Below are 26,420 nucleotides of genomic sequence, written 5' to 3' on the forward strand. Positions count from 1 at the left end.
ATTGATTGATATAACTGGTATAACTTTCTCCGACTTTCTAGGACGTGTTTTATGCCACTTTTTCTGTCTCATTTTGTCCACCACACTTTTAACGTTGTGCATGAATGCACAAAGGTGAGTTTTGTTGATGTTATTGACTTGTGTGGACTGCTAATCAGACATATTTGGTCACTGCATGACTGCAAGCTAATCGATGCTAACATGCTATTTAGGCTAGTGATGTGTACATATTGCATCATTATGCCTCATTTGTAGCTATATTTGAGCTCATTTAGTTTCCTTTAAGTCCTCTTAATTACATTTATATCTCATGACACATGTACTATGGCTTTTAATTTTTTGCGGCTCCAGACAGAATTGTTTTTGTATTTTTGGTCCAATATGGCTCTTTCAACATTTTGGGTTGCCGACCCCTGGCCTAGATCTTCCAGATTTTCTGGGACAACAACACCAAGTATGTTAACTGGTCCATCTGTCCACAAAACAGGCACTTTGCATTCCATTCGAAAGGACGTTCCCTTTAGATTTCCGATCCTTAACATTTTACATTTATCATAATTAAGCTTAAGGCCAGATTGCTGTGAAAATATGTCCAAAAGATTAAGAAGGTTCCGCAAACAATGAGGAAAAATCTTATCTTTGTGAATCAGCCTTTTCTGACATGAACTTCATCAAGAACAAACACAGAACACGCCTCACTGATGCACATCTGCAAGACTCACTCAGAGTTGCAGTGTCAAGTTACACACCAGAGTACAACACACTAGTTAACAGCATGCAATGCCAGGCTTCCCACTAACTGACAAAGAAACAGATAACAGATTTGGTGTCCAGTTCAAAGTGTGACATGATTTAAAAATTTGAGAGTTTACTTTTGTATTTTACATGAGTTATTATTTGTACAAACATGGTGCAAAGTAATTCATGATTTGTTAAAAAATGTTAGTGGCTAGCTAGTTAAAATGGGATATTGTGATTTCACAAGACTGTCTTAGAAGTGATCATTTGAAAATGTTCAATTTGAAAAATGTGCACTTAGAGAAAATATAAAAATAAAGTGTTGCATATTGATATTTATCTGTTTCTATATATATTTATTGTGAGGAATCATTAAGATGATCAGTGTTTCCACAAAGATAAATATCATTAATTATTAATAATAACAGAGTTAAAGGTAAATTGAGCAAATTGGCTACTTCGGTCAATTTATTTAAGTGTGTATCTAACTGGTAGCCCTTCGCAGTAATCAGTACCCAAGAAGTAGCCCTTGGTTTCAAAAAGGTTGGTGACCCCTGATCTAAAGATATAGTTCTTAGATATAGTACACGTGTCTACTAGAAACACCTTCCATGGTTGCAGATGTTCTCCACTAGATGGCAGCAGTGTTTTAATTTGAATGAGCATGCATCGTGCGTGTTTTCCTTTTAAAAGAAAAAATGTAAACAAACATTGTTGAACATTTTTATTGCACTCAAGAATTAACAGTCTATAATCTGATGCTTAATGTGAATTCTAAAATATATTTTATCCCAGCATCACATTTTAATAAACATATTTTTACCATTGAACATACAAACATTCTGGCTGCAGTGGCTTACACAGTCTGCATCTTATTTCTTAAAACTTTGAAGTTCCCTTTCACAAAATCACAAGTGTGTGAAACATTCAAAATATTATTTTTTTACACAGAAATATGCATGAACAATTATTCACATAATCTAATTTAAATATGAATACAATCACAAATCTAACTAGTCAGAGCTTCAGTATTGTAAATCTATAATCAGTCATTGAACATTTAAAAAAAAAAGGTAGAAAGTATTGTATTTATACAAACAATTCTGGCCTTTGGTGGAACATTTCATATCACTACCAACGTCTGGCATCTTTTTTCCCTCCATAGAAAAACAAGCAATGTTTAGAATTATTTGAGTATTAATAAAAGGAGCAGCAGTATGCAGTATTATTGCTCACAAGTACAATAAATAGCAGTGAAGGTTTGTGCTAAATTAAAATGTTCCACCAAAGTGCTTGGAATCAAACAAGAAAGCATCAAAGTGTAGAAAATACATCGTAAAGTCAAAATTTGTATATTTCTATTGAATCCTAACAAGACCCCTAAAGATGAAGTCAATGAACGTACAAAAAGATGTACCAATACTATTAATATGCATTTCATATCAATCGTTCTAGTCTAGAAATGCTGACATGTTCAAGGTGTCCTTTTTACTGTAGGACATCACAGCCTCAGACAGACTGCATGGAGGCAACTGCTACTGTAAATATTACACTCAAATATAAACGTAAACAGACAATATGCTGAATCTGGTGTAGCTAGCATGACAGCAGAATAAAGTACCGTTAAGAACAACATTTATACCAACAGCTGGTGTTTCTTTTCCAATAAATTAATTAGGATCATGTAGAAGATTCGGATAACTAAATTGCTCCTTCTTTATGTCATCAAACACTGTAAGAAATCAAACTAATGAAAGGAAGGTCACTGTGTGTGTACGTACTACAAACAGCTAGGAAAACAAACACTAACTTTTTTTTTTTACTAGAGCAAAGAGGACAGACAGTAGGTAAAACATGTCTGACCTTAGCCTCACATCTGGCCAAAGAAGATGGAGCAGAGCAGGAAGATGGAGTAGAGAAACAACAGGCCAAATCCAAGGCGGCGATCCAGCCTCCAGCGGTTCAGATAAATGCTGGTCACCTGAAAGGAATGGTACCTCTTAGTCCAAGTATACAAGATTTTAAAATGGCCGATGGAAACATCTGCTGTGTGGACTCACTGTGAGGAACACGGAGGCCAGCAGCAGGACGACAGAATACACCAGTCCTTTGTTATTGATGGACACCTGTGGGGAAGCATGAGGATACAAGCGTTGCTAGGAGACAACAGTACGAGGAATTGAAAAAAAAAAAGCTAAGGTTTGCATACTGATGATCCGTGATCTACCACAAGTGTGCGTAAAGCCCAGGGGAAACCCAAACCCAGCAGGATGTCAAAGATATTGCTGCCTATGGAGTTGGACACCGCCATGTCCCCCATGCCTGACAAAAGAGAAACATGTCAGACTCTGGACAATTTGGATGTTTTTATTTTACCTTGTCGGGCAACAATGAGGCTGGCCATGCAGTCGGGCACGCTGGTCCCTGCAGCCAGGAAGGTGATGCCCATGATGTAGTCTGGGATGTCTAAGGTGAAACTCACAATGGTGACCTGCAAGGGACATGTGGTACTAAATGTCTGCTCTCATTCAGGTTACATGTTCCTTATATTCAGTGTGGGGCTTACCATCCACACCATGAGGTAGGAGAAGACAGCGATCCACAGTGTGGAGGCCACAAAGGTGGCCATGAACCAGCGGTGCCAGCGTGGTAGAACACAGTTGGGCACGCTGCAGTAGAGCAGGAGGCCCAGAGGCCACGTGATGAACCACTTGATCCGTGCGGAGCAGCCAGCTGAGGCACAGACGCTCACATACGTTTAGTTTATTCAAGTCAATCAGTCAGCCATGACACTTGCTCACCTGGGATGTGGAAAGGGTGGAATATCCCGTAGTCCTCGTCTTCTTCCATCCCTGGCTTGTCTCCACAGTCTGTGTTTCTTATCCCGCCTCCGTTTTCCAAACTACAGGAGCCAGTCCTCTTCAGAATGTTGGTGGTGGAGCTTCCTTTGGACCCCACACCGGAACTCCGGATCAGCCTCTGTCTCTGAGGAGGGTATTTTATTAACAAAAAAGTGAAGAATAATCTTTGAATATGTACATTTAACTATTGAATTGGACGACCTTATTTTTAATGACTCACCAGTGTTGGCGTTAACACACTTTTTTTTTAAAAAATTTTTTACGCAATGAAATCAAAGGACGCAAATTTCCGGAAGTCCGCGCGTCCCCTGGACGCGACCCACAGCTAATGTTTTAAAGGCCCACAGCACATTCTAAATATACTATTAAAATAAACAAAAACATAACGAAAGTGGAATAAAAAAAGCTTACAGGTGAAATGTAATTTAGAAAAAGTTTCAATGTTGACTTATAAAACAAAGCTGTTGTTTTTCTTTAAAACTGTCATTGCTCAAAACAGAATATTGAATGAAAATCATCCATCCATTTTCTACCGCTTATTCCCTTCGGGGTCGCGGGGGGCACTGGAGCCTATCTCAGCTACAATCGGGCGGAAGGCGGGGTACACCCTGGACAAGTAGCCACCTCATCGCAGGGCCAACACAGATAGACAGACAACATTCACACTCACATTCACACACCAGGGCCAATTTGTTTTGCCAATCAACCTATCCCCAGGTGCATGTCTTTGGAGGTGGGAGGAAGCCGGAGTACCCGGAGGGAACCCACGCAGTCACGGGGAGAACATGCAAACTCCACACAGAAAGATCCCGAGCCTGGGATTGAACCCAAGACTACTCAGGACCTTCGTATTGTGAGGCAGACGCACTAACCCCTCTTCCACCGTGCTGCCCTGAATGAAAATCAATGTTATTATAAATTATTTACCTATCCAAGGCTCAGATTACTTCACATCAAATATTCCACTTTGAAAAATATTTTTTGTGGAAGATTTGGCATATTTTGTGTTTGCCATAAAAAACAGTTTTCTTTGACAAAAAGGGCAGGAAAACAAAAAAACATAAAAAAAACAACTTAGAATTGCCGGATAGATCTGAAGTTGATGTAGACTCTAGAGATTTAAGCGTTAATGAAATAATGTATCCTGGCACACCATTATCATAATTTCATGACCAGAGCAAAACCTTTTACACTTTTATACTGAAATAAATACACCTACAACTTACTAAATAAAAATATAGAAAAAAATACAGGCAGCGGTAAAGTTTAGATCCATGAAGGAAAGAAGAAAGTGAATGAATGTTCATCACTGAATAAATTTACATATACATAAAAAATTATTTTCTTTTGTATTATTTTTTTAATTAATTAAAAGTAACGTTTATGACAACCTTTTTCCAAAACACAGTATAGAATGTGAGATATAACAGAATAAGTGGGACCCCATTTTTATGACTTGATGGGGTCATTGGGACCCCATTCTGAAAATTCCTAGCGCCAACACTGACTCACTGGTGTTCAAGATTTGAATTTATTAAAAATACCATAGTGACCCAAAGGAGACAAAGGCTGACTTTTTTTTGTCATTTCAGAAAGTTGTTGCTCCAATTTGGCCATCCTTTTTGTTGTTACTCCATTATACATGATTTTCTGTACACTGGCAGTTATTCCACAATTCCCCATATCCAAACAGGACACACATCCTGAATTTTTCAAAGGATACAAACATTTTGAACTCTCTTTTTAAAATACCAAACATATGTTTTTTACCTAATTTTAATAATTTGAAGGGTTTTTGATCAAATGATGTCACGGTTTTCAATTACAGTGCATTTGGAAAGTATTCACAGCGCTTCCCTTTTTCCACATTTTTTTATGTTACAGCTATATTCTAAAATTAAATACATTAAATTTTGTCCTTTCAATGTGTGAAAGTATGTTTTGTTTTGTTTTTTAGAAATGTTTGCTAATGTATTTTACACATTTAACAAACTAAGAAATCCCATGTACATAAGTATTCAAAGTCCACGCCATAAAGCTCAAAAGCTCAGGTGCTTCCTATTTCAACTGATCATTTTAGATGTTCCTACAGCTTAATTGGAGTCAACCTGTGGTCAATTCAATTGATTAGACATGATATGGAAAGGCACACACCTGTCTATATACAGTGTAAGGTCTCACACTTGACAAAGCATGAACAAAGCATGAAGCGGAAGGAATTGTCTGTAGACCTACAAGACAGGATTATCCAGAGGCACAGAAAAATATCTGCTGCCTCAAGATCCCAATGAGCACAGTGGACTCCATCATTTGTAAATGGAAGATGTTTGGAACCACCAGGACTCTTCCTAGAGCAGGCCTATTGTTTGCTAGCGTCCGCTGTAGCGGGCTGACTAGCCCAGTGTGTAGCAGCCCTAAGCGGCTTACAAGCCACGGTGAACTGGTTGAGGCGCATAACAGATTTAGCCCTTTAGCTAGTCCTACACCCCAGTCTACCGGACACCACACCTTAGTATAAGGGACTACATCACCCGGAACATACATACAACATATTAATTTATTAACTAAGAAAATTGAATGAATTAGAAGAGAGATTAAAGAACGCGTCCCAGCTCCAACTGGGTTCTATTAACGCAGATACGAATATATGTACAACAGATATTGCCGTTCTTTGTGAAGAAATAACATTTGAGGAACTCCTGCAACATGTAAATGGAACAAACAAACAACATGTTTACTTGACCCACTTCCTGGGAAACTTATCAAGGAGCTGTTTGTAATATTAGGACCATCAGTGTTAAATATTAACTTATCACTCTCCTCTGGCACTGTTCCCCTAGCATTCAGAAAAAGCGGTTATTCATCCTCTGCTCAAAAGACCTAACCTCGATTCTGACCTCATGGTAAACTACCGGCTGGTGTCCCACCTTCCCTTTATCAAGAAAATCCTCTAAAAAAAATTTGCAGAGCAGCTTAATGAAAGCTTATCGTCTAACAATCTTTGTGAACCCTTTTTAGTCCGGTTTCAGGGCAAATCACTCTACGGAGATAGACCTTGCAAAAATGACTAATGATCTATTGCTAACTATGGATACTGATGCGTCATCTATGTTGCTGCTACTTGATCTTAGCGCTGCTTTCAACACCGTTTATCATAACATTCTATTAGAGCGTATCAAAACATGTATTGGTATGTCAGCCTTAGCCTTGTCTAGGTTTAACTCCTGTCTTACTGACAGGAGGCAGTGCGTCTCCCATAACAATGTGACCAGGTTCCAGGGCTTCACATTCCCATTTGGTTGAGTTTTTTCTTGCCCTGATGTGGGATCTGAGCCGAGGATGTCGTTGTGGCTTGTGCAGCCCTTTGAGACATTTGTGATTAAGGGCTATATCTGTAAACTTTGATTAATTTTTACGAGTGTGTCTGTGTCATGGCTGTGCGTCTCCAGGTGTGTGAGTGACTGGAAGAAGAGTTGTTGATTTGACACTGCCTGTTTTCTATGTCTCTAAACCCTCTGTGCCACATTTTAAATTACTTTTTCAGACCATTTGAAAAAATATACATATATCAGTATGATATTTTGTGTGTTACCTCACTGATGAGCATGCGTCCGGCCATGGAGAGCCTGGTGCGAGGTGAGAAGTGAGGGGTGATCATAATGCGCAGGCCGGCCTCAGAGAAGGAGAGTTTGTGGGGGCTGAGGATGAGAAGTTCGTCCACCATGACGACAGGAGCGGTCTCGGTCTCCTCGTTGTGAGCTTGAACTAAAAGGCACACGGAGAAGGAACGTTAAAACAAGACATGGTCCCATCATACTTCATTAAGTTTCTCCAGACAACGCAAGTATTATTTTTCTACAAAAATGCAACAAGTAAGAGAATAACTCTGACCTTTGTTGAGGAGCACCATGGAGGTGTGGCAGGCCGAGGCATCTTCGACCATCTTGTCATCTCTGCTGTCCTCTGACGATGCGCGACACGGCCTGGCGCTCCGGAACTGACGTGTCACAAAGGTCATAAGGGGAGCATTGAACCTGCAAAGCAAAACAAAAACATCAATGAACATCATGTGAAAGTCAGCTGCAGGAAAACAAGAAACTGGATGAAGAGAGGGGGCGTGGCCTCTTACTTCATGATGATGATGTAGATAGCATACATGGTCATGAGGAGCAGAGATTCCCACCTGCAAAGAAAACTCGATTAACAAAGCATTGAAATATAAAAGATGTCAACCTGACTAATATTAAATATTCACCAGAAAAAGAAGTGATGCTTTCTACAACTCTTAATCACAAGTTATTTGCCTCATCATCATCATCATCATCATCACTGCAAAACATTTTTACTAGTTATAATGCTGTCAAATTATTTATTTTTTAAAATTGTTATTAGTCATGCTTTTTTGGATTGACCATGATTACCCACAGGTTATTATTCGCTTGCATAATTAAAAATAACCAAATTTTTGGGAAATTTTGCCGTATCATTCAAAATCCTTTATGAAAGACCAGAACTTTTTTTATGCATCCTAATTTGTAAAATACACCAAGTACAAGGTGGCTAACAATGAAGATAATGGGATTCATCTATTGCACCCATAAAGCCCTCTAATAGAACTTCCAAAAACCGCCAACAATACTCCATTTACATGTCTTAACCTGCATATTAACCAAGTGGAACAGGGGTTTGTGCGTATGCCTCACAATACGAAGGTCCTGGGTTCGATCCTGGGGCTCGGGATCTCTGTGCAAAGTTTGCATGTTCTCCCCGTGACTGCATGGGTTCCCTCCGGGTACTCCGGCTTCCTCCCACCTCCAAAGACATGCACCTGGGGATAGGTTGATTGGCAACACTAAATTGGCCCTAGTGTGTGAATGTGAGTGTGAATGTTGTCTATCTGTGTGGGCCCTGCGATGAAGTGGCGACTTGTCCAGGGTGTACCCCGCCTTCCGCCCAAATGTAGCTGAGATAGGCTCCAGCGCCCCCCGCGACCCCGGAAGGGTCAAGCGGTAAAAAATGGATGGATGGATAGTGATACTTTAAGCAGTGCCATGATCACAGAGAACTTTTATGCAGCTATTGACATTGTGAGCTGCTGCATCGCCTCTGAGATGGTAAAAGTTCATTCTAGGTTATAAATCATGCCTCTCACTTGTACAGCAGAAGTTTGTGGCCATAAACCCAGAAATTGGTCAACTTTGACATTCAACTTGGACCCAGAGATAGTGAGGAGGACACGAAAAGATGCTCATTTGCGGATAATTTTTGAATTATGATTTATTCTTCATCTAAACGGACATATATAAACATCCCATCAGTCGGCATCCCAGTGAGAGCAGAAAATGTACAGTAAGTGATTGTTTTATTATATTTATAGTAGGGTTGTCCCGATACCAATAATTTGGTATCGGTACCAAAATGTATAATCGATACTTTGATACTTTTTCCAAATAAAGGGAATCTACGAAAACATTTCAATTTTGGCTTTATTTTAACAGAAAATCTTACAATGCAATGAACTTATGTCTCTTATTTCACTCAAAGAACAATTTTAGAAGGTTAAAAGGTTATCATTGCTGGGTATTGCTGCCAAACAGCTACATTTTTGTTTCATCTGACATCCTACGGACAAAGATAAGACCTTCTGGAGGAAAGTTCTGTGGTCAGATGAAAAATAATTGAGCAATACGCAGCAATATGTTTGGAGGAGAAAAGGTTAGGCCTTTAATCCCAGGAACACCACTCCAACCGTCAAGCATGGTGGTGGTAGTATTATGCTCTGGGCCTGTTTTGCTGCCAATGGAACTAGTGCTTTACAGAGAGTAAATGGGACAATGAAAAAGGAGGATTACCTCCAAATTCTTCAGGACAACCTAAAATCATCAGCCCGGAGGTTGGGTCTTGGGCGCAGTTGGGTGTTCCAACAGGACAATGACCCCAAACACATGTCAAAAGTGGTAAAGGAATGGCTAAATCAGGCTAGAATTAAGGTTTTACAATGGCCTTCCCAAAGTCCTTGTCAGAAAATGACACATTTAGCTGAACTGCACCAATTTTGTCAAGGGGAGTGGTCAAAAATTCAACCAGAAACTTGCCAGAAGCTTGTGGATGGCTACCAAAAGCGCCTTATAGCAGTGAAACTTGCCAAGAGACATGCAACCAAATATTAACATTGCTGTATGTATACTTTTGACCCAGCAGATTTGGTCACTTTTTCAGTAGAACCATAATAAATTCATAAAAGAACCAAACTTCCTGAATGTTTTTTTTTGACCAAGAAGTATGTGCTCCAATCACTCTATCACAAAAAAATAAGAGTTGTAGAAGTTATTGGGAACTCAAAACAGCCATGACATTATGTTCTTTACAAGTGTATGTAAACTTATGACCACGACTGTATGTAATGTAGTAACACGCACATTTATACACACCTTTAATATTAACGTATTTTGATAATTTCAAGCATTTTGGAATGAATTTCAAAAACGCATTGCAACGTTTGTTTTTTATTTTTTAATATCAGTTTATTACGCACTGCAGACTTCATGAGAGCCAACAAACATAATAAAACAAAACTTACTGTCATTAGGATGTAATGACGTTTTGTAGTCCTGTTTAGATGAAGAATGATTTACACTCCTCACAAACAAAAGGGATGGTGGAGCTAAGCGTCTTTTCGTGTCGTTTCTGTCCCCATTTACGTGTTTGAATTGGCTGTCAAAGTGTACCAACTTGTCGGAATACGTCCTTGTTCTTCTACTATCCAGGTAAGAGGCATGATTTATGATCTACAATAAAGTTTGACGAGCAAGGAACCGAGGAAGCAGTTCATCAGTCGATCATGTCAACAAGGCACGCAAGCTCGTGATCACGGCACCGCTATAAATAGTTTGTCTGCGTTAGCGCGTATAATAATATTAATACCTGGTTAATGTTCAAATCCCGAAATGTAAATGGAGTATTGTTGCCGCTTTTTGGATGTTCTTTTATTGGGTTGTATGGGCGGAATAAAGGACCTCCCATTGGCTCTGCTGTAAGCAAACTTTTATTTACGAGTTAGAATGCATAAAAACAAAAAAAATACATCCGTCGTCATGTCTTTCATAATGATCGTGAACTATAGGCAAATTTAAAAAAAAATTGCTGTTCCCCTTTAAGTTGCCTTATTTAGCTACATGACCTGTCAGTGTGCTCCCCCTGTCACTCTTGACATCCTTGTTTATTTTGTACACACCTCTTCTACTAGAGCTCATTGTGGTTGTGCAAGTGAGACTTTTGATTGCGTCTGCTGAAAGTGAAACAGGACACGTAGTTGCAGTGAAATACGGCAAGGTGAGCGCCACCAAGCACCTGTGATTCTATTTTGTGTCCCATAAATCTGCACTTTGATTAAAGCACAGCATGCTTCTGGTCCAAACAATAAGGACTATAAAAACACGGACACGGCTGAGAAAGAGGACATACATTTTCCCACACGGCCACTTGCAAAGCTCACTGGTGACCTGATGAGAGTAAAATGAGGCTTTGGAAGAAGAGCGCTAATCAATAAGACAACGTGCTGATGCTCCACTGATTGTTGACCTGGCTGACAAGTGCACAGCTAATTAAGAGTTTTGGAAGGACAAAGAGCAGGCTTGTACCACAGAGGAGATTCTAGAAATGCTTGACTCACCAGACGACCACAGCGTCATAAATAACCTTAAGAGAGCAGAAAGAGAGAATTATAAATAGAAGGACAAAAGCGTCCCTGCAGGTGTGAGACTCGCAGCTCACCATGATTAGGGTCAGCACAGACAGGATGTAGTAGGAGGAGTCTCGAAATAAGGACCACCACGTCAATGTTATCGTCTGTGGGGAGGCACACGCTGGAGTTCAGCCATCTTGCGACAAATTTACTGAAATGATGGCGTTTTTCTGACCTGGCCTGCGAAGATGCCACTCAGGCCGATGATGACCAGGATGTTGAAGACGGCCGAGCCGACGATGGTACCCACGCCCACGTCCCCTTTAGTGATAAAGACACCTGGCAGACACAAAAGTTAATGTAACGCAAAGCGGGATTTTGGTGCTTTTTGAAGCCACGCTACTCACATCTACTGGAGGCTGCAGGCAATGCAGTACCCGCAGATGCAAGTGCTGTGTGTTGCTATTTTTAAATGTACCATTGAGGTGAAAACAAACTAGTCACCAATGAGAGAGGTGAAGAGCTCTGGAGCAGAGCTTCCCGCTGCCATGAAGGTTGCCCCGGCAACATCCTCACTCAGCTGTAGATTCTGAGCGAGGGGTTAGAAAAAGCAACACGCACACTGGTTAAAATATTACAGATGCCACGTGTACTCAAGGCACGCCAGTGCTGGTCCTTACCTCTGATATTTTCTCAAGCGATGGGACAAAGTAGTCATCACAGACAATGGCCAGAGCGTAGAACATGTAGATAGCCTGTAAGGACACACACTGCCTTGTTAGATAGAGACACAATAACACCTCCAATTATGATCTAGTAATACTCACACAGAGTACATGCAGTAAGACAGCTCCATTCTTCCTCTGCTCCTTGGTGAAGATGTCTTCTGGAAACTCATGGATAGCTGCAAGGCACAGACATGATGACTCGTATGTAAATAATCAAATGTAATTCTAATGTATATACTTGTTCTTAAGCTTTCTGAACTCACTATGTTCTCTGCTCGCTGTACATATCCTACAAATTCAGACCTACACTGTTTCAGATGATGCAATTGTTGATGACTGAAGAATGCTGTTATGAACCAAACCCTCCTCATCCCACCCCCCGGATTGTAAATAATGTGAATAATTCAATATATATACTCTGATGATTAACTTGTGTGATGACTGTGTTATGATGATAGTATATATTTGTACCATGAATTGATTTACGTGGACCCCGACTTAAACAAATTGAAAAACTTATTCGGGTGTTACCATTTAGTGGTCAATTGTACGGAATATGTACTTCACTGTGCAATCTACTAATAAAAGTTTCAATCAATCAAAAAAACTAGTATGATGCTTACACAAACGCATTACTTATTTTCTAACACTGAAAACAGAGAGTGTTGTTCTTCCTTGATACTCCAAATAAATAGTTTCATATTAAGAACAGACACTTTGCTCATTGAGGTTTAAAAGGGAACTGCTCTTTTTGAGGAATTTTGCCAATCATTTACAATCCCTCTGTGAGACAACATGTTTTTCTCTTTTTAATGCATTCTAAATTGTAATATACGGCTGGTCATCTATTCTGCCCATAAACCCCCATCCAAAAACCGCCAACAACACTCCATTTACATGCCGTGACCTGCTCATTAACCAAGTATTAGCGACATTGTTATAAGAGATAACACAGAGGAACTACTTTTAGCAACACCGCTTCTTGAACACGGAGGTAATGTAGCTACTGCAGATATTGACATACTTAAATGCTGCTGCAGCACCTCAGTTGTTAAAAGTCTGTGCTAGTTTACAAACCATGCTTCGCACTTGTACAGTTTAGTAGAAGGTGGTGTCCTTAAATTAAGAAGTTGGTCAAATATAAAATTCAACAGACCGCTAGACATTGCTAAGAAGATGCGACAAGATGCTTGTTTGCTCTGAGCATGTTTCACCTGCGAGGGAAGATTATGATGAATTCAAACAGGTAACAAGTCTTGATATAAACATCCCATCAATCAGCATCCCAGTCAATGTTCCCTCTAATTGTTCATGTGTGTGAGCAAACGCAAAAACTCCCTGAGCATTCAGTGGAGCCCATGTGAGCAACATCAGACGTGCACACTGTGGCTACACCAGCAGCACACCTGTCCCAAACCTGACTAAATAAGTTCAATCTCCATCCATCCATCCATTTTCTACCGCTTGTCCCTTTCGGAGTCGCGGGGGGTGCTGGAGCCTATCTCAGCTGCATTAGGGCGGAAGGCGGGATACACCCTGGACAAGTCCCCACCTCATCGCAGGGCCAACACAGATAGACCGACAACATTCTCTTATTATTATAATCAAATGACAGCAGTCATTTCCATGAGATGATTTTCTATAATAAGCATTTAGGCCCACTTACAATGACAATAACAAAAAATATTGTTTTTCATGAACTGTGTACTTGTATTGTTTGTCTGGGTGGAGGTCCTGCTTTGGAAATAATTTGTACCCCTTTCAGACATTGCATTTAGTTCCCATTAAAACATTCACATGTTGCACAATGAGATGTAAGCAGGGGATCATGTGTACATTCCTGCAACTTCCTGTTTGTAAAAAATATATTTTTATTAGTATTTATTTAATATATTAACAGCATTTCATGGTTAATATTTATAAATTAAGATTCCTAATAAATGACACTAGAATAAGCACACATTTGATTGGTAAATCATAGTGTAACGACCTGGAATGACACTTTATGTGTGGTGTTGGAGTTGTCTGACTTTTTGTGTGTCTGTAAACGCATCACTGGCCATATGTGCATGTGTTGGTGCAAGTGAGAAAGAGCGAGCGGCTGCTGTTGATATAACAAAGTTGCTTTTGGTCTGGTTTGTACCGCAGAAAATGACCACTTTTGCTAGATATCATTTATTTTTACTAATGTTTTGGTGATGTGTTTATGGCCGAAAATAAAGAGTTTTGGCAGCACGGTGGAAGAGGGGTTAGTGCATCTGCCTCACAATACGAAGGTCCTGAGTAGTTGTGAGTTCAATCCTGGCCTCGGGATCTTTCTGTGTGGAGTTTGCATGTTCTCCCCGTGACTGCGTGGGTTCCCTCCGGGTACTCCGGCTTCCTCCCACCTCCAAAAACATGCACCTGGGGATAGGTTGATTGGCAACACTAAATTGGCCCTAGTGTGTGAATGTGAGTGTGAATGTTGTCTGTCTATCTGTGTTGGCCCTGCGATGAGGTGGCGACTTGTCCAGGGTGTACCCCGCCTTCCGCCCAATTGTAGCTGAGATAGGCTCCAGCGCCCCCCGCAACCCCGAAGGGAATAAGCGGTAGAAAATGGATGGATGGATGGCTCAGTAAAGTGATGGATGGAATTCATGTCCTCAAAGCGTCTCGACAGACGTTACAATATCTGAACAATGATGACGAAAACGGTTTTCTCTGTCGTGTCCGTGTGTCGAAAATTGTTATGCGCTTATTTTTTTATTTGATTTTGTGCGTGGCATAGATTTTCCGTGCGCAGAGGACGCTTGAGCAGTGCGCAATTGCACAGGCGCGCACCTTAGAGGGAACGTTGATCCCAGTGAAAGTAGACATCGTACAGTGATAGTTTTGTTTTGATAGCACTGCCATAATGGTCTTTGGAAAGAAGCAGACAAAGAACAACGACTGGTTTGAGGCCAACTCCTCTATACTCACTCCAGCCGTAGAAGAACGCCGCAGAGCTCACCTGGAATACAAGCGATCCCCCAGCCAGAGGACCCTGCAGGTGTACAGATCTGCCAAGAGCAAAGTACAGAGACTAGCAAGGCAATGTGCTAACGAATACTGGCTCCAGCTCTGACAGAGCATCCAGTTAGCGGCTGATACTGGAAACATCAGGGGCATGTACGAAGGCATCAAGAAAGCCATGGGCCCCACCAAGAAGGTTACAGCACCACTAAAGTCTGCCACGGGCGAGACCATCCAGCACAAAAGCAAGCAGATAGAGAGATGGGTGGAACACTATTCCGAACTGTACTCCAGACAGAATCAAGTCACATCCGATGCCCTTGCAGTCATTGAAAGCCTCCCTCTTATGGCTGAACTGGACGAGAAACCCACTGTGGCTGAACTGAAGAAGGCCATTGAGAGCCTGTCCTCAGGGAAAGCGCCTGGGAAGGATGGCATACCACCTGAAGTCATCAAGTGCGGCGACAGCACACTGAGGGAACATCTTTACGACCTCCTCTGTCAGTGCTGGGAGGAAGGAGCAGTACCTCAGGACATGAGAGACGCCAACATCGTTACTCTGTACAAGAACAAGGGTGATAGAAGCGATTGTAACAACTACAGAGGAATATCTCTCCTAAGCATCGTAGGCAAAGTCTTTGCACGCGTCCTCCTGAACAGACTGCAGAAGCTTGCTGATAGAGTATACCCAGAGTCACAGTGCGGGTTCCGCTCGGAAAGATCAACCATTGACATGGTCTTCACCATCAGGCAACTGCAAGAAAAGTGCAGAGAGCAGCACAAGCCCCTCTTTCTGGCCTTCATAGATCTGACCAAAGCGTTTGACCTTGTCAGCAGGGATGGGCTCTTCACAGTCCTAGCGAAGATTGGCTGCCCACGAGACTCCTGAGCATGATCAAGTCGTTCCATGACGGCATGAAAGGCACAGTTCAATATGACGGCTCGACGTCAGATGCTTTCGACATCCGCAGTGGCGTCAAGCAGGGCTGTGTCCTCGCTCCCACTCTCTTCGGCATCTTCTTTGCTGTTCTGCTGAAGCATGCCTTCGGATCGTCGACCGAGGGTGTTTACCTCCACACTCGGTCAGACTGTTCAACCTGAAGGTAACCATCAGAGACATGCTGTTTGCAGATGACGCTGCTCTGGCCACCCACACAGAAGAAGAGCTACAGAGCCTGATGGACCGCTTTGCAAAGGCATGCGAAGAGTTCAGCCTGACTATCAGTCTGAAGAAGACAAATGTGATGGCCCAAGATGCTGAACCACCCTGTATCACCATCAACGACTATGAACTAGAGGTCGTCAGCCAGTTCACATACCTTGGTTCCACCATCACTGACAACCTCTCACTGGAAGCAGAGATCAACAAGAGGATCGGCAAGGCTCCCACAACCTTGGCCAGGTTGTCGCAAAGAGTGTGGAACAACAGCATGCTGACAATCAACACCAAGATCGCTGTGTATCGTGCCTGCGTGCTAAGTACTCTCTTGTACGCCAGCGAATCCTGGACTCTGTACTCCTCGCAGGAGAAGAGGCTAAGTGCCTTTCACATGCGCTGCCTCCGTCGCATACTCGGGATTATATGGAGCGATCGTGTGACAAACAACGAGGTGCTGATGCAAGCTAAGATTCCCAGCATGGTCACTCTGCTCCGTCAGCGTCGCCTTCGATGGCTGGGCCATGTGCGTCGAATGGACGATGGCCGGATCCCCAAAGACATCCTCTACGCAGAGCTTGCCTCCGGCAAGAGGACAACAGGACGGCCACATCTCCGCTTCAAGGATGTCTGCAAGCGTGACCTGAAAGCGATCGACATGGACCTGAACACCTGGGAAGAGCTTGCTCAGGACAGATCCAGCTGGAGACACACCGTGAACACTGGACTGAAAGCTGGCGAGGCAACACTCCGCCAGCTTGCAGATGAGAAGCGAGCTCAGAGAAAGAGCAAGCAACTACATCCTGTCGCTGACTCGACTTATAAATGCACCAAGTGCAACAGAGACTGTCACTCCCGTGTGGGTCTGTACAGCCACAGCAGACGCTGCATGACCAACTAAATCATATCCAAGGGGCGCCAATCCATTGTCTTCCGAGACTTACGGATGCCAGTAGTAGTAGTAACGACCTGGAATGACACTTTATGTGTGGTGTTGGAGTTGTCCGACTTTTTGTGTGTCTGTAAACGAATCACTGGCTAAGTGCCATATGTGCATGTGTTGGTGCAAGTGAGAAAGAGCGAGCGGCTGCTGTTGATATAACAAAGTTGCTTTTGGTCTGGTTTGTACTGCAGAAAATGACCACTTTTGCTAGATATCATTTATTTTTACTAATGTTTTGGTGATGTGTTTATGGCCGACAATAAAGAGTTTTGCTCAGTAAAGTGATGGATGGAATTCATGTCCTCAAAGCGTCTCGACAGACGTTACAATATCTGAACAATGATGACGAAAACGGTTTTCTCTGTCGTGTCCGTGTGTCGAAAATTGTTATGCGCTTATTTTTTTATTTGATTTTGTGCGTGGCATAGATTTGCCGTGCGCAGAGGACGCTTGAGCAGTGCGCAATTGCACAGGCGCACACCTGAGAGGGAACGTTGATCCCAGTGAAAGTAGACATCGTACAGTGATAGTTTTGTTGTGCTTGTATTTCTTGTTCAGCACTTGCAATACTGCTACATGGTGTCTCAGTATAGCTGGATCTGCTTAAAACTTAGCTTCTAAAACTTGCCGCTCATCCTCCATATATTCAGGCTCAAAAAGATACTGTAAGGTTCTGGATCATCATTTGTCCCAAAGTTGTAAGTGTTGGCGCCTATGAAGTCTGCCATGATTACTACTGTATTTTTCGGACAATTGGGTGCATCGGATTATAAAGCGCACTGCCGATGAGGAAGTCTATTTTCATACAAAAGACGCATGTTAAAAGGGTCATATGTCGGGGTTTTTTTTTACATTTAAAACACTCCCTTGTGGTCTATACAACATGGTGGTTCTTTGGTCAAACGTTTGCATTTATTATGTTTTACAGACCATCTTCAAGCCGCTTACTGACCGTCTGTTCAGGATGCGGCGTTTTGTGGGCGGTCTTATTTACGTGGCTCCACTTCGACAGCGTCTTCATCCCGTCATCTTTGTTGTACTGGTAGTTTTTAGGGCGTTTTATAACGATATAAAGTAGAACTACACACTACTTTATATTAGAAATGGCAACTGTGGAGGATGAATGCCCCACAGGAAGATAAAGAAAAAGGAGCTTATTGACTTTGGCGCAAACTACAATGGTGGACGCGCACAGATTTTCATGACTTATGCAGATCCCAAATAAACATCAGCTGGTACCAATAGGTAAGAAAAGTTGGTTTTGCATAATATTGCAAAACAAAACACCAGATAATATCTCCTAATAGCTGCCATTTTGGGGTCCATACACCATAATAACCTTATGTTCAAGCACAGTACGTCTGACTTCGGTAGCCGTAATGCTTCACGTTCCATCAAGCGGTGAGGCTTCGTAGTTTACCAAAGTCACACTACGTGTGTAATGTTCTATATTCTCAATGAAACAACGTTTTGGTGTTGCTTGCTTATGTCATTTATTTAACAGGCCTCAAACTGCAGTCCACACGTATCTCTTATGTGCGACTGCTATTTCCTGATCACACTTATCAGACCGTGTACCAAATAAAATTGCTTCGAGGTCGGTAAGCACAACCAGAATTAACACATACATTAAAGGCCTACTGAAACCCACTACTACCGACCACGCAGTCTGATAGTTTATATATCAATGATGAAATCTTAACATTGCAACACATGCCAATACGGCCGGGTTAACTTATAAAGTGCAATTTTAAATTTCCCGCTAAACTTCCGGTTGAAAACGTCTATATATGATGACGTATGCGCGTGACGTCAATCGTTGAAACGGAAGTATTGGTACCCCATTTAATCCAATACAAAAAAGCTCTGTTTTCATCTCAAAATTCCACAGTATTCTGGACATCTGTGTTGGTGAATCTTTTGCAATTTGTTTAATGAACAATAAAGACTGCAAAGAAGAAAGTTGTAGGTGGGATCGGTGTATTAGCGGCTGGCTGTAGCAACACAACCAGGAGGACTTTGACTTGGATAGCAGACGCTCTAGCCGACGCTAGCCGCCGCCCGCACGGATGATCGGGTGAAGTCCTTCGTCCTTCCGTCAATCGCTGGAACGCAGGTGAGCACGGGTGTTGATGAGCAGATGAAGGCTGGTTGGCGTAGGTGGAGCGCTAATGTTTTTTATCATAGCTCTGTGAGGTCCCGTTGCTAAGTTAGCTTCAATGGCGTCGTTAGCAACAGCATTGTTAGGCTTCGCCAAGCTGGGAATTATTAACCGTGTAGTTACATGTCCATGGTTTAATAGTATTGTTGATCTTCTGTCTATCCTTCCAGTCAGGGATTTATTTATTTTGTTTCTATCTGCATTTGAGCCCGATGCTATCTCGTTAGCTCAGTAGCTAAAGAGCTTCGTCGATGTATTGTCGTGGAGATAAAAGTCACTGTGAATGTCCATTTCGCGTTCTCGACTCTCATTTTCAAGAGGATATAGTATCTGAGGTGGTTTAAAATACAAATCCAGTGTTTCCCACACATTCATTTATTTGTTGCGGCACGCCACGAAAGAATTAAGGCCGCCACAAATAGATTTTTATTTTTATTTTTTTATTTTATTTTATTTATTTTATTTTTTTTGTCCTGTCCAGCTTCTCAGGCAAATCATATAGTTGATGTAGATGCCCATATCGGCTGTTCAGATTTACTTTACAAAAGAGAAGTGTAGGATCAAGATTTTTGGAGCTCTTTGTTCAGTAGATCAGATGTTTGATGAAGCTTTGTGTCTATCTACCACCACTACTGTTTTCTGTTTATTTGTTACTGACTGTGGCAGGACACCTCTGCCTTTGTTTCACTTTATGTTGCTGGTAAATAATATGGTTGTAGTAGTAGGCTAAAGTTAAATTATTTAGTATGCACTAATTAAAGGGGCAGAGCTTTAAGAGACATTTTAGCTTTTATATTTTTATAAGATATATTTTTTGTAAGAACCACAATTAATAAATATATTTCAGTGAATAATTATAATAATAATAATTGTTCAAATCTGTATATAAATATCTACATAAAGTGTTGTAATTATATTGTAAAATGGATGGATGGACGTTTAAAACAAAACTGTTATTATTAATTAGTAAGTATACATTTTTTGAGCCTTTTTAGAGAAAATCATATCATTGTAGTAAATTATGCAAATTACTCGATGATGTCATGGCATACTTGCCAACCTTGAGACCTCTGATATCGGCAGGTCGGGCGTGGTTAAGAGGAGAGTATATTTACAGCTAGAATTCACCAACTCAAGTATTTCATATATATATATATATATATATATATATATATATATATATATATATATATATATATATATATATATATATATATATATATATATATATATATATATATATATGTATGTATGAAATACTTGACTTTCAGTGAATTCTAGCTATATATATATATATATATTTATTTTTATTTTTTATTTTTATTATGCATATAAATAGAATAAATACTTGAATTTCAGTGTTCCGGAGGCTATCCAGTAGATGGCAGCATTGTCCTGTTTAACTTCTCTGTTCATGAATGAGTATATAATTTCGGCCACCGTGTTCAATGGAGAAGTCTGTTCTACAAAATGTACAGGAAACATACCCCTTCCCCTTCGAACTGTCCTGGATGAACTGAAATTATTGTTTCCATTCGTTTTGGAACTTGCAAGCGTATTTCTTCATCTTGCTCGTCGACGGCGTCGCCATGTCTGTAACTTCCTCGTTTTTCTGCTTCGTCTCCTTGTTGTGTGCGCAGTTGTGCACTCTACTATCTAAAAGCCGTAGATGTTATGACGTCATTGGGCAGGTAAGCTGTTTATATTGTGGGAAAGCGGACGTGAGAACAAGCTGTCCCCACTCAGGTCCGCATTGAGCTGGAGGGGGCGTGGCCTCCAGCTCCGGCTGAATACCGGGAGTTTGTCGGGAGAACATTTCTGCCGGGAGGTTATCGGAAGAGGCGCTGAATACCGGGAGTCTCCCGGTAAAAACGGGAGGGTTGGCAAGTATGTGTCATGGTGACCACGCCCATAGCCACGCCCAAAGCCACGCCCCCACCACCACAGGTATCTTGGCAGTTTATGGGAAACAATGAAATCCGTGATCCACAATAGAAAAAGGAGAAAGTGTGGAATCCAATGAGCCCTTTTACCTAAGTTACGGTCAGAGCGAAAAAAGATACGTCCTGCACTACACTGTAGTCCTTCACTCTCACTTTCCTCATCCACAAATCTTTCATCCTCGCTCAAATTAATGGGGTAACCGTCACTTTCTGGGTCCGAATCTCTCTCGCTGCATTGTAAAGAATGGGAAAATGTGAGGAGTCCTTCCTCCGGTGACGTCACGCTACTTCTGGTATAGGCAAGGATTTTTTTTATCAGCGACCAAAAGTTGCGACCTTTATCGTCGTTGTTCTCTACTAAATCCTTTCAGCAAAAATATGGCAATATCGCGAAATGATCAAGTATGACACATAGAATGGATCTGCTATCCCCGTTTAAATAAAAAAAATTCATTTCAGTAGGCCTTCAGGCGCACCAGGTTATAAGGTGCACTGTCGGTTTTGAGAAAATTAAAGGATTTTTAGTGCGCCTTACAGTCTGAAAAATACGGTAATGGTGTTTCAGGAAACTGCAATGCATCTGTGAAATCAATGTGCAGCCAAAATGTTCTGGCAATGCTTAAAATGACCAAAATACATACATATTACGTTATCATGAATGTGCCTGTTACATTACATATATATTTACAGTGAGTATATACAACATTGTTGGTTTTTCAAAAGGCTTTTGAGGCAAATAAATATAATACCCATTACCTGCATTGTTAGCCACATATTGCGAGCGTTTATTTAGAATGCATAAAAAAAAAAAAGAGAAAAACGTGCTCGCCTCACATAGGGATTGTGAATGATAGGCACAATTTTTTTTACAAAGTGAATTTTCCCCTTTAAGAAATACAACTTAAATGTGGTGTACTCATTGATTCTTTGTGAATAATGTATAACTAGTGTAGTGCACATTGTCCATAAACCAATTTTAAAAAACTAATATTAAATGGTGGAAACAACAGTTTGACATAATTTATCTCTTGTCTGGTGAGTATCAAAAGAAATCATATTGATCAATATTAAAAAAAGTGCGTTCGTCATTTATTGAAATCCTCTTTTAAGGCTGTAAGATGTCTCTAGGGAGATGTAGACGCAGTCTGTTATGCAGAGGAGTCACACAGGAAGTAAAACTAGCTGCTGCTTCCCGTTTGTCATCAAGTGCAAACGTATATAAAAAAAGAACTTAATAATGACGGCTTTGCTTCCCCCTTCAACCTGACAGTCTCTAGAGAACAGTACTTTGACTCTAATTCACAACTGTGATCCGAGCAGAATGAATTTGGACTACTGGGAGCTGGGGCGCGGGGCGTGGGGGGGTTGCGTGCTAAAAATAGCCAGTGTACCATGAAGGCATGAAGCACACAGTAAGTAAAGCGCACCACGACTGAGACAGAATCCTTTGTGATTGAAGATACTGTGATGTGGGGGAGCATAAGTTAGAAAGCGTAAATGTTTGTGCAGTTATGTTTACATATTTGCTCCTGTGCCAGAGCGCCTCCATCTATGCTGAGACATTTCTCTCTTTTTTTTTTTTTTTTTTTTTTAAACAGTGTCAGGTTGGACTATTTCTCTCTCTCTCTGCTCTCTTGGGGATCAGCAAGAAAGAAAACAATTCCTTTTGTGACAGCTGTTGCACTAAATCATGGCGGCTTAGCATGTAAACTGTCATGTTATCACACGAGAGAAGTCTATGCTGCATGGTCTCAAGCAGCCTGTCTGAGCGCATCGTCATGTCGGACATCTGTGTTCTTTTTCTGTGGTCATCTTTCTCCCAGCGTCCTATCTTATTGTCCACACTGGAAGCCGCTCTGGCTCCTTAAGATACACGCTCAGGTGGGCTGCAACATGGAGCACTCATGGACGCTTTGAGGAGTTGCTCTGATGAAGGCAGTTACCATGGCAACCTTCTCTCCAGGGGATTTTTTTTTTTTGATGGGTGGCAATAGAAAGCCAAAGGCAGGGGGGGAGCGCAGGAGAGGGAGTGGAGATGCGTTTTCCCATGGTTTAGGAAAATGAAAAACGAGAGAAGTGACAGCAGCTCGGGACTGAAATGTCTAAAAATATTTATTTTTCCTTTACAAACTCTCAGGAGAGGTCTGAGAGAGAGAGCAGCACGAGAACGATGGAAAACAGACACAAACGACAGTTGTTTAATGATGCTGTGTTTGCACTTAACGACACGCACAGAGACCCCCGGTGAAGTGTGTCCACGTTTTCTTCAACGTCACTCTTGACAACACGTGCATCCACACAGCACAACCCTTCAGCATCTTTGCTTGATGTCGTTTTACTGCTGAACAACAGATGGCCGCCAGAACAGTAAACGCTTACATGCATTGCCAAAACGGTTCAAGTCAACACTAATGACAATAACACAAAAAAAAGACCAATATGTTCAAGAAACTTTCAGTTTCAGTTATTTTTGGACATACATACATATTTCCAGTTGTTTCATTACAGTATGTCCAAAAAGGAGTAGGAAGAAGCAGAGTTTATTTAATCCTACCCCTTTCCATATCATAGCAATTTTATCCCATTTCCTTGTACTCTGTAACAGAACAGTGAATACATAAATAATATACCATAATTAAGTAAACAAATATTAAATACATAATCATTATCTCAAAAAAAAAAAAAAGGTTAAAGACATTCATCATAATTGTTCTTCTTTGTACTTTGTGAACACTTGTAGTTTGAACAGTCTCTTAAACTGAATCATATTGGTGCTTTGTTTGATTTATTTGCTTAATCCATTCCATAATTTAAATCCACATACGGATATGCTAAAGGTCTTAAGTGTTGTAAGCGCATAAAAATGTTTTAAATTAGATTGTTCTCTAAGCCTATATTTGTCCTCTTTTTAAGAATTGTTGAATATTCTTGGGGAGCAAGTTATAGTATAATTTTAGCTGTTTGCAAATGCACAAAGTCGTTGAATTTCAATATTTCTGATTCAACAAATAAAGGGTGTGTATGTTCTCTATATTCAACATTATGTATTATTTTAATTGATCTTACAGACATAACATGGCGGCGCATTGATATGCAGCAGCTTGAAGACGCTCTTGGGAATGTAGAGCGATTTGGCAAAAAACACCCGTCATTTCTGTCAATTTCATGGCTGGCTCAAAGCGTGAACACTCTGTGATCACATACGACCGACAGACAATTCTGGATGTGGATGGATCGGGTCGTTATAGACTGAAAGATGCATGTACGGTGGACCTCCTCGCTAGCATGGGAATACTTCGCGGGCTACATCGAGCGGCCTTTGTAGCAGCGGAGTCAAGTACTAGCGGAGACCGCCAATGGAGGCGACGTAAGCGGTGTGAGCGGAAGCAGAAGCGGGGATGCCGAGCGGGGCTAACAACAAAGGGAAACGCTAACCAAAGAAGCGTGGAGTGCTTTAAACTAGAACTAGCCGGCACCAGGCTGGATAATCCCTGCACACATAGCAATTCTCTTAGAATAAAACACAATTCACATAATGTTTTTTCTTTTGTGACTGTGTCAGAGGCAGACATACATTGTACTGAGGTGGCTAACTATGATGCGTTCAGTTTATCGCAGCATCAAGCAAACAATCTGAAAATTCCCGTCGTATCAATTCCTAGATATGGTCGAAACTATTTAAAGTGCACTACGCATAATAAACGCAACATTATTAATATTGCTACTTCGGATAATTTCAACAAATTATCAGAGTTTGTTGCTGATCTAGTGACGCATGCCGACAATATAATCATAATGGGGGACTTTAATGTCCATATGAATACCCCATCGGACCCTCCATGCGTGGCGCTCCAGACTATAATTGATAGCTGTGGTCTTACACAAATAATAAATGAACCCACACATCGCAACGGTAATACGATAGATCTAGTGCTTATCAGGGGTGTCACCACCTCTAAAGTTACGATACTCCCGTACACTAAAGTAATGTCCGATCATTACCTTATAAAATTCGAAGTTCTGACTCATTGTCAACAAACTAATAATAATAATAATAACTACTATAGCAGCCGCAACATTAATGCTGCCACAACGACGACTCTTACTGACCTACTGCCTTCGGTAATGGCACCATTCCCAAATTATGTGGGCTCTATTGATAACCTCACTAACAACTTTAACGACGCCCTACGCGACACCATTGATAGTGTAGCACCGCTAAAAAAAAGGGCCCCTAAAAGGCGTACCCCATGGTTTACAGAAGGAACTAAAGCCCAGAAATTATCATGTAGAAAGCTGGAACGCAAATGGCGTGCGACTAAACTTGAGGTTTTCCATCAAGCATGGAGTGATAGTTTAATAACTTATAAACGCATGCTTACCTCAGCTAAAGCTAAATATTACTCAAATCTCATCCACCTCAACAAAAATGATCCTAAATTTTTGTTTAGTACAGTAGCATCGCTAACCCAACAAGGGACTCCTCCCAGTAGCTCCACCCACTCAGCAGATGACTTTATGAATTTCTTTAATAAGAAAATTGAAGTCATTAGAAAAGAGATTAAAGACAATGCATCTCAGCTACAACTGGGTTCTATTAACACAGATACGACTGTATATACGACGGACACTGCCCTCCAAAATAGTTTCTCTCTCTTTGATGAAATAACATTGGAGGAATTGTTAAAATGTGTAAATGGGACAAAACAAACAACATGTTTACTTGACCCAATTCCTGGGAAACTTATCAAGGAGCTTTTTGTATTATTAGGTCCATCAGTGTTAAATATTATAAACTTATCACTTTCCTCTGGCACTGTTCCCCTAGCATTCAAAAAAGCGGTTATTCATCCTCTACTCAAAAGACCTAACCTCGATCCTGACCTCATGGTAAACTACCGGCCGGTGTCCCACCTTCCGTTTATCTCGAAAATCCTCGAAAAAATTGTTGCACAGCAGCTAAATGAACACTTAGCGTCTAACAATCTCTGTGAACCTTTTCAATCCGGTTTCAGGGCAAATCACTCTACGGAGACAGCCCTCGCAAAAATGACTAATGATCTATTGCTAACGATGGATTCTGATGCGTCATCTATGTTGCTGCTTCTTGATCTTAGCGCCGCTTTCGATACTGTTGATCATAATATTTTATTACAGGGTATCAAAACACGTATTGGTATGTCAGACTTAGCCTTGTCTTGGTTTAACTCTTATC

At 41.1% G+C, this 26,420-nt stretch overlaps 1 protein-coding gene across 1 annotated transcript in view; it reads right to left on the bottom strand.

Annotated features, from left to right (window-relative positions):
• Positions 1–1,448: 1,448 nt before the first annotated feature.
• Positions 1,449–26,420, bottom strand: part of LOC133650477 (sodium/potassium/calcium exchanger 3) — a 48,480-nt gene continuing 23,508 nt past the window's right edge. Inside the window, exons 3-17 of the mRNA XM_062047757.1 lie at positions 12,111–12,187; positions 11,964–12,038; positions 11,788–11,872; positions 11,519–11,622; positions 11,373–11,447; positions 11,272–11,297; positions 7,729–7,782; positions 7,491–7,633; positions 7,192–7,364; positions 3,540–3,723; positions 3,305–3,471; positions 3,115–3,229; positions 2,948–3,060; positions 2,799–2,864; positions 1,449–2,719 (exon numbers count right to left, since the gene is read on the bottom strand). Coding sequence (XP_061903741.1) covers positions 2,609–2,719; positions 2,799–2,864; positions 2,948–3,060; positions 3,115–3,229; positions 3,305–3,471; positions 3,540–3,723; positions 7,192–7,364; positions 7,491–7,633; positions 7,729–7,782; positions 11,272–11,297; positions 11,373–11,447; positions 11,519–11,622; positions 11,788–11,872; positions 11,964–12,038; positions 12,111–12,187 — 1,568 coding nt within the window. The 3' untranslated portion in view covers positions 1,449–2,608. The remainder of the gene's footprint in view (positions 2,720–2,798; positions 2,865–2,947; positions 3,061–3,114; positions 3,230–3,304; positions 3,472–3,539; positions 3,724–7,191; positions 7,365–7,490; positions 7,634–7,728; positions 7,783–11,271; positions 11,298–11,372; positions 11,448–11,518; positions 11,623–11,787; positions 11,873–11,963; positions 12,039–12,110; positions 12,188–26,420) is intronic.

The sequence above is a fragment of the Entelurus aequoreus genome, linkage group LG05 (genome assembly GCF_033978785.1).
Source record: "Entelurus aequoreus isolate RoL-2023_Sb linkage group LG05, RoL_Eaeq_v1.1, whole genome shotgun sequence".
Taxonomy (NCBI): domain Eukaryota; kingdom Metazoa; phylum Chordata; class Actinopteri; order Syngnathiformes; family Syngnathidae; genus Entelurus; species Entelurus aequoreus.